The following is an 11,647-nucleotide window of genomic DNA, read 5'->3' as shown; positions in this document are numbered from 1 at the left end:
TTAACATCTAATCTTTCTTCTCTCTACACTTCTGCACATAGCCTTTATATTTACTTTTTATGTTTTTAATATAGAAATGTTGTTTCCCCCAGAGAGAATATAAACATTTTTGTTTTTCTCTTTTGCATTCCTAATAGAATACTTAAAAAAAATTTTTTTGAGCCTGTGATTTCATCTGTGCTCTTTGTGAAGAATATTCTTTACCTATTTAGACACCTTCTGCTTGATTTAATTTCATAGCTAGGGTTAAAGCAAAGGCCCCTGGCATCAGGGAAATACTTTTATCATTTTTCAATTGTTGTATCTTTTATTTCAGCCTAACATATTTGATGAATTCTTCCAGGGAATAAACTAATAAATCTTATTTATAGTCTAACATGTTATCATAAATTTGCTTTATAGGAAATAGTCATTGTAAAGAGAGCTGAGCTTTTGGTACAATTTTCCCCAAAGAGAGACAATTTAAGAGGTGACCTATCATTTTTCCTTTACAATGTTGTTCAGAGAAATCACTTTTTCTCTTCCTCCTTGTAGAGGACTACAAACCCCATATTAAATTTTATCATAAGATTATAGAATTAGAACCTGAAGGGACTTAAGAAGCCATTTAGTTCAAATTCATTCTACATATGAGAAAATTGTGACTGGCTTAAGGTCACAGTATTGAAGCAAAATATAAATCCAGATTCTCTGACTCTAGAAGTAGTCCTCTATATGATGACAAATTGTATTTTTCTGTGTGCTCATCACTTGGTATGTTTTTTATCTAGGCTTTTTTTTTTTTTATTGGTACTCAATATGAATTAATCCTTGAGAAAAACAATTGTCTTTTAAATATTCATTTGTAACAAATAGGGCTAATTTGAGAGTTTTAAGATTTAACCACCTTAGAGATAGCCACAGAATTACAGATTTTTCAAAACTGAAAGGGATTCTAAGATTCCTCACCCATCTAGTCCTACCCAATTCTGAAGAAAAGAAGCCAGCTTCTCTCTACTTAAGAGGCTACTGGAGTTTCTAGCCTTTCTTGAATACAGCAAGATGCCAATTAGTATGAACAATGAATACCATTGAAGTTGTCTTATTAAAATTCAGGCAAGCATTATTTTCATTGGACTGAAAACAAATGACTATATTTTACATAATTATAACAAGATATTAAAAATTAAGTTGAACTAGATTGTTTGAGGTCCTTTCCAGCTCTAAATCTAATAGATCAGATAGATAGATGAAGTGTCAGGATGAATTTGAACTCAGGTCCTCCTGACTTCAGGGCCAGTACTCTATCTGTTGTGCCATCTAGCTACCTCCTAAATCTAAAATATTAAAATTTAAATACATGGGATCACTTTACAAGATTTATTATTTGTACTAATCAAAACCTTGTTGTATACTAAGTCCACTCAAAGGCCTGAATTTTATTGTTTTAATTGAATCCACCTGAGGAAATCAACCCTTATTTACACATGATACTGGACTGCTTTTTTGTTGAATACAACTTGTGGGACAAGGAACTCAAATCTTTTAATTGCATTGATTTTTCTGAAGCTGTGAAAATTGTGACCTAGGATTCTCCTGGACAGGCAAGAATAGAAGTTTCCTTAATTAAATGTGGTTTATGACCATGTCATAGTTAAAACTTAAATGTGCCAGTGGTTTCCCATAAGCAACGTAGCATTTTGGAAACACTCCAGAAAATAAGGAGTTAATTACAAATTCCGTGATTATAAGAAAGGTGAGGCATTAGACTATATATGATTTCTATCAGATGAGAATTTGGTTTTTTTTTTCTTATTGATCACTATCTTAAATTTTTAAAACAGTAATATCAGCTGCTTTTCTGCCTGTTAAAGAAAAACTTTTTACTTATAAAATCTTCAGGAACTTAAATCATGTTATAAGCTAAATACATGAAATATTTTAAATGTCAGCAACTTTAGAGTCCCCAAACTAAATTTAATTGATATAAATGCCTGTGGCAGTATGTAGCAGACTGGAGTCTTGTCTTAAATAGGTGATAAAATGGTGAATTATAATCCTCCTTGTATAACTAATTGTCAAAGAGAGACATAAAACAGACTACTCATGTTAATATTAAAACCTTGACACTTGTTTCCCTTTCTTCACCCCTCTCCCAATCCTTTTTGCTCTAATCTGCAGACTAATGTGTTAAAACATAACTGGCCTCAGAATGACAGCTGACTTTATTCCCTATTTAGTAATTTATTATTCTATGATAGCCTAATTTCACTGGAGCATAGAATTAAGAGCTGGAAAGAAATTTGGACACCCAATCTAACTTCCTCACTTTTATAGGTAAAGAAACTGAGGCACAAGAGAGATGAAGTGACTTGCTTAAAATCAGTTTTTCCATTTTACGATATGGTAACAAAACCTTAAGTTTGTAGTAACTACCTAAAAGCATTAAGAGCTTCTTAGAGAAGTAGCAAGTGATATAAACCTTTTATAAAGTGTTTCCTCTAATCAAAGAGGTCTATAACTGTCATTACTCTGGTGCTGATGAGAATGCATCTTAAAATCCCTAGCTTCTTTTCAAATGGCTCACATGCTACTAATTACACAAGTCCTTCCTAAGTCCCAATTGCTAGCAATTGCTCCTTTCGGAAATGTCATTTGCTTTCTTCCTGCCTTCAGTAGAAAGCAAGTTCCCTGGACTAGAGTATTTTGTCTTTGTGGTCCTAGCTATAAAATGTCCTGTACAGAAGTATTTAATAAATGTTTTGGTGACTTGCTTCTTCCAAATGTGCCTATCACAATACCATCCCTTTCACATTGCAGGGGTCAGGGGATGCTGCACCTCTCCAACAGATCTGAAAAAGCTAAAATTTTTTGGGCCTCCCCTTCACACCAGAAATTTGAATTTTCTCTTTTTAATGGGATGTTTACAGGACCTTATTGTAATATTTAAATATTTAGTCAGAGGCTATATGAAAGTCTGTGCTGTCTGCTGGCCTTTGTATGTCATCTATGGCTTCTGCAAAACTCCCCTCAAATTCCCATTTCTTATACCAACCTACAATATATTGAAACCCCAATTGGGGAAAGTTGTATTGTGGAAAAGATAACTGTACTATTGTAATAGTTAATCTTCTTTTAAGGTTTGGGGAATACTGTATTCTTCTTATACTGTTTACACCTCAATTATTCTTAATGATGTTATTTCTTCAATTTGAATATTGCCTCCACCACTGAGACAGAAACCTTTCCATGCCTTAGAAGATGGTCTTCGTGTGCTCGCTTCGGCAGCACATATACTAAAATTGGAACGATACAGAGAAGATTAGCATGGCTCCTGCGCAAGGATGACACGCAAATTCGTGAATCGTTCCATATTTTTAGATAATGCAAATAAAGTTGCATTTAAAAAAAAAAAAAAAGATGGTCTTCGTGAACAGCTTTGGTGAAAAACACAGCATCTGGTGGTCAACCAAGGTGATTTGAGTATCAGACCAAAAGAACTCCAAAAATTTCTTACAAATCCTTATTACAATGTGATTCAGATTTAGTAAAGCAAAAGATTAGCCTACATTAAAGATCAAAGCACTCCCCACACCACTCCCAGCAATAATTAGTATTAAAATATATGTGGAAAAAAATCCTCAAATTACTCATTTGAGTTTTCTATAGCCTTTCCTCCAAGGCCAGACTTCAGTTTCTCCCAAATATCTTGGAGTTAATTCATATCCTGAATGCCAGTTTTTAACAACAATGAAGCAAAATGGTATAGAATGGCAGTCACAAGACTTTAAGAGAGTAGTAATTATACTTACAAAGTCTCATTATGCAGAGCAGAAGGGGAGGAGCCAAGAAAGGAAACTACCTCTTTCCAAAGTTAAGCCACAATGTAATTTTGGAGTAGAACAAAATAGAAACTCAAGAATTCTTGCAGGACAGGACTTAAGCTACAAGGTAAAGATGTAGATTAATAGAACACTAGGCTAACAGGCCGTCTTGGGCTATTTCCTAATAAAGTATTATTAGCAAAAAGGATAGTCTGGTACATGGGTAGTGTACATTACATTACAAAATATTTGTCATACAGATTGGAATGATGATGCAGCAGTTTGTTGGCTCTATCCTTGTTTCCAAGCACAAAACTGTACAGAATGTAACTACAACCCCTCTCAAAGGTAGCATGTATGTGGGATGTCAGCACATCCGGGAAATCAATTCTAGTTTTGATTGTTACTTGATCTCTCAGAGGATCTGAAGTTCTCAGAGGATTGGTCCTTCAGTGGATGAATTTTCCTCATCTGCAATATGTGATATGCAAAATCACAACGTACAACTTCTATTGGGCTGGCACTTATAATCCTTTCAAATGGTTTATTTGAATATATATATATATATATATATATACACATGTGTATATATATATATATACATATATATATATATATATGTATATATATATATATACTCAGAGTATTCTTTGTTCTAAATGGGACCCAGCTTTATGTATAACCAAACACAATTGCAATGTAGTTGCTACACACACACCCTTTGATTAAATTAAGCCAGTAAAACCATACCACACAGGAAAACTAGTTGAAGGTTTTATTTATATAAAATTCATTATTAAAGAACATAAAAGATTGAGTTTTCCTTAAAAAATCTGCAATTATTTACAGCAGTATTGCACAAGTAAAGTGACAATTACCCTGTCAAAAATTCATCAGTGCAAAACACAAGTAAGCCAGGGAAATTGCAATAAAAATGCTACATATGCTGGGTCCTATGAAACAAAGTAAGTGATTAATCAGTCTAAGTTACAGATCAGTGCTATGTACATATCGGTACCTGATGAGTTTGTATACAGTATTAGTGGTCTTAAAACCAGGGTACAAAATATTTAGATTCTCTGAAAGCCCCAAAAAATAAGTAGTCAAGTTATTTACAAGAGAACTTGAGGGTGCTTCTTGTTGTATAAGGAAATGTATGTGTAAATATCAAGTTACACAGTTGATTTACCTGTGTGCATGCACCAAAGCTCCCATACATCTATTGTGTGTATGAGTGCAGAGTAATAGATACACATGTAGGCACCAGACTAAACTGTAATGACAGGGCTTTTCACTTGTTATATATGGAGCCTATCAGCAAATAAATTTTGTTAAAACATTCACAACTTAGCACATCCTAATAGCCAATTAAACATTTCTTTCATCTGTACTCAAAATAATCTCGAGTGAAATACAAGCTAAACTGAGGCCAAATTAATGGGGCTATCAGAATGGATTACTATTCCATTGAGGGAAGAAGAGTAGGAAGGATAAACCATATTTCAACTGCAAAGTAAATAACACACTGATCTTAAAATAAGTAAACTTATTACACACACACACATCCCCCCCCCCCCCATCAGCTTGCTCCCAAGTAAATGGCTGGGGGGACAAGGCAAAAACAAAAACATAGGGTCCTCACCTTATTTCCTTCCTAACAAATAAAGGAGAAAAAAACCAGGTGAATCAAACAAGGTAAGTAATCTCCTGTTCAATTATCCCTCAAATCCCAGACCTTGGCAACCTTTACAATCTGATCACCTTTTTGTTTTCTCAACTTTGATTAGTCAATGGCAGTAAACTTTTCCCAAGCTAAATGTATTTTCTACCTAAAGGCGGGGCGCTTAGGGCAAACAATCTGCTATGGTTTACAACTGGAACAACTCAAATTGGTTAATGCTTTGAGTCATTTCCAGCATTTGGCTATTATCAGCTCCCTTCGCATTTAAAAACCACAATGGCAAAGCCTAAAAGTTTAAAAAAAGTAAAATGAATAAGAATGAAATCTAAAGGACCACAGTAGAAAAACCATACAGACAGCACTGAAAGAGACAGTGCGTTAAACTGATCAATCACTCCTTCTGTGTTAAAGCAGATAATCTGGGGAAGGGAAAGGGAATGCATAACTTTACAGAACATGAGAAATTAAATAAGCAGAAAATAAATATACATTATTTCTACAAGTTACAGCATTATGAAACAGTAGAACACATTACACAGAAAAGAATCTACATATTTACAAATGTCAAACTCTAAAAAAAGTTTAGAAAACAGTGATTTTTACTTATTTACAAAATCTTACAGAAAAGACAAAAAGAACCACACACAATTGCACACAGACATTTGGCTCAGTTGATAAGAGTTAAGTAAAGATGTCCTACTCTAATAAATATTCAAATATTTACAGTAAAATAGAAGAGAGATTTAAGGGAGGGAATGAGGGAAAATTTTTATACAAATTTTTATATCAGAAGAAATTTAAACTGGTTTCTCCACAACCAAAGAAAATTCTTCATAAAGTTTTGGCAGGATAGAAAGGATATGTCATCTGAAGAGTTACTCATGGAATTAACTATTTTGTATTTGCTTATTGCATTTCAGTGTTATGCCATGGGAGACTTACTACAAACCCAACGTGGGTAGAGGTTGTCAAGGCACAAAACCCGCATTAAGTTTTCAAAAAGTGGAACTAGCTGTCTTTAAAAAAAAAAAAAAGTATACCAAAGTATACTCCTACTGCAGGCATCGTGATCTCTAAGAGATACAGTACAGAGAAATGTATTTCTCTCTCAAACTCATGGTGCCAACATCCTATTCTCTACTGCTTCCATAATTCATAGAATTTCTACTAGGCTTATCTATATCATCAGCCTGAAGCAATGGTGGCAAACCTGTTGCTCTACCATGCTTGAGGTAAATGTACAAAAAAGGACATTAATCCCCACTGTGGCACTGGGCCAGCAGAGCCTTACAAAAATGTCCTTTTTATCAGTTGCATTGCTTCCAGCTCCCAGGGGAGATGGATACTTAAAAGAAACAGAAGTAAAGTGCTCCAGCTGTAGAAATTAGCATATGATCATAGATATCCAAGTGGGGGATTCAGGTGGAACCAAACATCTTTGGTGTGTCCAGCAAGGTACACAAATTTTAATACTTTCTGTTACAGTCTTTGTTCATTCTCACAACCAGTGGACAATGTGACCTTACTATATAAGGTTTCAAGACTAATTCAAGAAACCATAGCTGAGATCCAACATAATTCCTATGAACCTAATTTCAAATCACTAAGAGGGAAAGAAAAATCCTTCAATGGTAGAGAAAAAAAATCCTCTGAATATATGGGAAAAATGGATATACCCCCCCAAAAAAATATATGTAATTATGAAACCACATATTCAACATAGTTTTCATCAATTGTCAAGCAGAATTACAGGAACACTGGATCTTCTAAGGGGCAAAAGTTGGCACTGCTGACAATCCAAAAATTACTATGAAACAAAAAATTGCTCAGAAGGCTAACTTTTCACCATGAAAAAGTAGCGGGGTTCATGAAACAATCCCCCAAACCATATGACCTCCCTCTCCCATTGGTGGATAAAATGCAAACTCCATGGACTGTTTTTCTTTGAAAAAAAAAATAATAAACCTTTTTAGATTCTTAGTTCTGACTTTGGTGTCAACTTCAAGATGTAAAAGTTACAATAATCAGGAATAGGATCATATTTAAGGGAAGAGCTACACCTGCCAGGGATGAGGCACTGATAACCAGTGCATAGAATTCATTTAAAAATTACCTCTCAAATTAAAATGTAAGAAAGAAAATGGCACTCAGAGGCTTAGAGATGGCTTGAAATATTAAATATGTTGGAATATTTCATAATTATGCCCAATTGAATTTTTCTAGGGTACTGGTGAAACCAGAATTAAACCTGTACTTCCGAAGGAATTTGATTTTGGGAATTTCAGGCATCATAGGTTAGTGGGATTCTAAAGAAAATCTCATTGATGAGTCTTTAAAACTGTCAACTGAAGGAGTTTCCCCCAATCCCACCTCAGCTAGCAAGGCATTTCCTATTTAGTTAAATTATTGGGCAATCTGGACTCAAGCTTTGGTCATGCAATCAATCAAGTCTTTCTGAGGGTGACTGAAAACTTTTGGCTCTTTGTATTCTACAACTACAGCATTTCATCCCTGCATTAACAATCTATAAACAGTAGCCAGTAGCCAAAAGTCCCAACCAACTCACTATTCCGTTTCTTTTATTGCTACAGCCTCCTCAGACTTTCCAAAGAAACATCATCCATTAAAATAAGTTAAAACAAATACTGCCCAGGCTGGTGATCATTATTTTAAAAAAAAAAAAAAAAAAAAAAAAAAAAGTGATACTCGTTACTATTGTCAAGACCACTATGTCAAGACCAAAATTATTTTAATTCTATTTGATTTAATTTTGAAACCATGTTAATTTACTTGGAATCTATTTGTATCTCTAAGAATCTAAACTGGCTACAAAAACTGGAAGCTCTCCAAAAGAAGATAGGGAGTGCTCAAAGGTAGCCTCAAGTCTAGCCCCTTGACAGTCAAGTCTGCCACAGATACAAGTAAATTTTAAGAGGGAGTTAAGTATTTACAAAGGGGAGAAACATGTTGGTGTAGGCTGACAACCTACTCCTTTTTAACCAGCTCCATTTTATTATGCTGATTTTGGTATAAAGATAGTACAGAAAAAAAGAGGCTAGAACAACAGGGGAGACATATTTCTCCCTGCTAAAAAGAAAAAAGAGAAGAAAAAAACTGTACAATAGTCCCCCCAAAATAAACTAAGGCAGCTTACAAATTAGCTGGCTCAGTTTCCACTGCAGGATATATACATCATCCTCTTTTGAGACTTAAGCAATAGGTTCTTAAAATTTAGTACAAAAATCATTCATGAGTTTGTCAAAAAGTTTCCATTTCCTTTTTGAAAACTTGTTCCTTCTTCTTAAAGAAGTTGAAAAACAAACCCATGTAAACACCACCCTTGCATAAAATGCTGCTTCAAAGAATGGTGATTGATACATTTAAAAAAATCCATCATCTACATTCACAATGAACTCCCTTTTACAAAATTTCGCCATGTGATGAACAAAATCCACTTTCAAGTTCATGTACAGGTGTCTTCAAAAATGTGGAGTCCTATTGCCCTTCTGTCCTTTAGGGAAAGAACCTGTTGATTGCATAGTAATGATACGAAGATGCAAGTGGTACTTTTACTTGATGACTTGTATGTAACAAGTAAAAATTTCTGTGCACTCTTTCACTTCTTAAAGAATTGTCACTGCATTCTCCAAACAAGGCGGATGATGTAATGTAATAGCCGTAAAATAACCATTTGGTGATGATCATCTGCTGCTTGATAGTTATTATCCAAATAACCCTGCAACAAAGAGAGACAAGCCATTTAGTATCGTTACCTTTTTGAGGGAGAACATACTTTCTTTCCCTCCTCCATTCTAAATAGTTTGAAAGTTATGCTTTGAAGATCTATTATAATATCAAAGTGAAGACACTAACAACATTTTCTTTCCCAGAAAAAGCATTTCTACTTTTTAGTTAACAAATTTCCTCCTCAATATAGTGTAGTTATTACAGAATGAGGAGCATATGATATTTATATGCAAGACAAATGTAAAAGGAAATACAAATATAGAAAACCTACTAATGCCCATAATTTTTTCAGGAGGCATGTGTTGCCATCATGTTCTGTCTCTCCTATATCAATTAGGATGATGGTCAAGGTTCAGAGAGCTATAATATATAAAAGGGAAAAGTTTAGCTGGTAGAATCAGAAATTTCTCTCAATTTACCCAGGGTACGATTTACTGCAAAGGGACTCCCATCTTTCCAACTTAATTCTATTGAGTTCTCTAAGGAGTTTCAAGTCTTATTATGAAAAACTCTAGTATAATTTAATGGGGTTTATAATAGATTAAAAGAAAAGGGGGTAGAAGACAGAGAAAAAAAGAAAAAATAACTTATGGTATGTTTGGGGTATAATTCTATCATTGTCAAAATTGTTGACTCTTAAAAAAATAAAAAGTTTCAGATTCCCCCAAGGGTGAATTCTGGTAGCTATAATTTATTTAAGAAACCAGTGATTTGGTGTAATTTGCCCTAAGAAGCTAAATAAAGCTACAGACAATCTGTGCCAGAACTAATGAACTAGTGAACCTCTAATTGCTCTCAAGTGACTCCACCTGTATAAACACTGGTCAAAATTGGTGCACAATATGAACAGAAAAGCAACATAAAGCTACCTTCATTCTTTCCCACCCCAAGGGAAAAACTCTCCAAAAAAAGAGTTCTTTTCATTTTTTTCCAGTGATCATCATTTATTTCAATTTGAGAAACTCAGGAAGCATTCAACAACAACCTGTTAGAAATGTTAGGGGACATACAAGACTATTTTAAGGTTTCCAGAGGCAAATATGGGTCTTCTAGGATATCTTCCACTTTGTAAAATTATAATCATAATATGTGGGTAAACATGTGTCTTCTACAGGCATATTGCAAAAGTACAAAATCTGGCCTTTTCCTTAATGGGTAAGTCAAAGGATGAAATCTAAAATACTATCTGCAGATATTACTCTCTTCTTATTACACCCAAGTGAAGAACCTTCTCATTAAGGCTCCTGAAAAAGGGCTTTCTCTTAAATGACTAATTCACAGTCATAGAACTCACCCTAGTCTTCCACCAGATAAGAGTAACTATTTTTAGAGGGTAGTGACCACCTTTCAGATTCAAAACAATGCAAACCTACACAGGCTACAACTAGATTTTCTTTCTCTAAACTGTTTACATGAGCTCTCAAGCTTTAGTTTGACATAATGGGATTGTGATAAGGCTTGGGCATTTCCCTTTTGCCTCTCCCTAACAAGATGGGAGGAAATCACTTCATGTATGCAATTCCTGTAGAGGCACTCAGTAACCACAGTCTATGATTTTTATCTTTCTGCACACAAGATTGCTTTGTTTTGATTTAACTTTCAAAATTACATTGCTTTTAGTATGTGAGAGTAATTTGATGGTAGCTTAATTTTAAGTTGAAATGAATATTAATAAGCTAAGAGAGACACTTAGTCAAAGTAAAACTAAGATTTACTAAAACTAAGATTTACTATCAACTAAGTTTGAACTCAATGATAATCTCAAAACACTCATCTGAAGATAGGAAATGTCTGAATGAATTATTTTGCCAAAGTTAAAAAATGGTACAATAGGTTAATTCTGCTATTAGGCAACTGCCCGTCAACAAAATATAGGCACCTGTCTCCAAAACAAGTGGCTCATTATTAGAAATTATTAAAATAGTCGCTCATAACCACAGTGTATAGGGTGTTCAAAAGTGCTCTTTCATTTGTTATCCCATTGGATTTCCATCACAATGTGGTGGAAATGTGGAATATGTGTGTTGATGCAGTAGCTCTCTTTTACCAGTGAGTAAAAGGAGAGTCTGGCGAGACTAAGTGACTTGCCTGAGATTATACAGCTGGCAAAAGTAGCAGAGCTGGGGCTCAAAGCTGACTTCCAACTCCAATCCCAAAGCTCTTGAAACCATGCCACACTGCCTAGATTAACAAAAATACTGTTACTCAAAGAAGACTTCATCTTCCAATAATCAATGTTCAAAAAGAGAAAAGGTTTTGCTTACACTTAAAGAATGGTGGGAATAGAATTATAGCCGAGTCCAGAGATCATTAAAGAAATCAACTTTAAGAGAATTTTTTCTCTTAGCAGATCTCCATTTAAAGTATTTCTGGGCAATAAATATGCTCATATAAATAAATACATGCTGTTTGTGAA

General features: G+C 34.4%; 1 protein-coding gene and 1 non-coding gene across 15 annotated transcripts in view; one reads left to right on the top strand and one right to left on the bottom strand.

The window, feature by feature from the left end:
- The first annotated feature begins 3,251 nt into the window (after positions 1-3,251).
- LOC127552738 (U6 spliceosomal RNA) lies at positions 3,252-3,358 on the top strand. The gene has a single exon (XR_007951573.1). It is a non-coding gene; the product is annotated as a U6 spliceosomal RNA (small nuclear RNA).
- Positions 3,359-4,564: 1,206 nt separating this feature from the next.
- The window catches only part of BCL2L11 (BCL2 like 11), a 45,298-nt gene continuing 38,215 nt past the window's right edge, over positions 4,565-11,647 (bottom strand). For 8 of the 14 annotated variants that reach the window (XR_007950371.1, XR_007950373.1, XR_007950375.1 and 5 more), the window contains one exon: positions 9,227-9,591. Coding sequence is in view for 4 of the 14 variants with exons in the window: in XM_051975801.1 (XP_051831761.1) it covers positions 9,119-9,220 (102 nt within the window). In the remaining 10 variants the exon portion in view is untranslated. The other 6 variants (XM_051975801.1, XM_051975802.1, XM_051975805.1 and 3 more) reach the window with 4 other exon arrangements.

This window comes from Antechinus flavipes, chromosome 2 (assembly GCF_016432865.1).
Source record: "Antechinus flavipes isolate AdamAnt ecotype Samford, QLD, Australia chromosome 2, AdamAnt_v2, whole genome shotgun sequence".
In the NCBI taxonomy this organism is placed as follows: domain Eukaryota; kingdom Metazoa; phylum Chordata; class Mammalia; order Dasyuromorphia; family Dasyuridae; genus Antechinus; species Antechinus flavipes.
The sequence above is the reverse complement of the archived record's forward strand: the minus strand, read 5'-3'. Positions and strand labels throughout refer to the sequence as shown.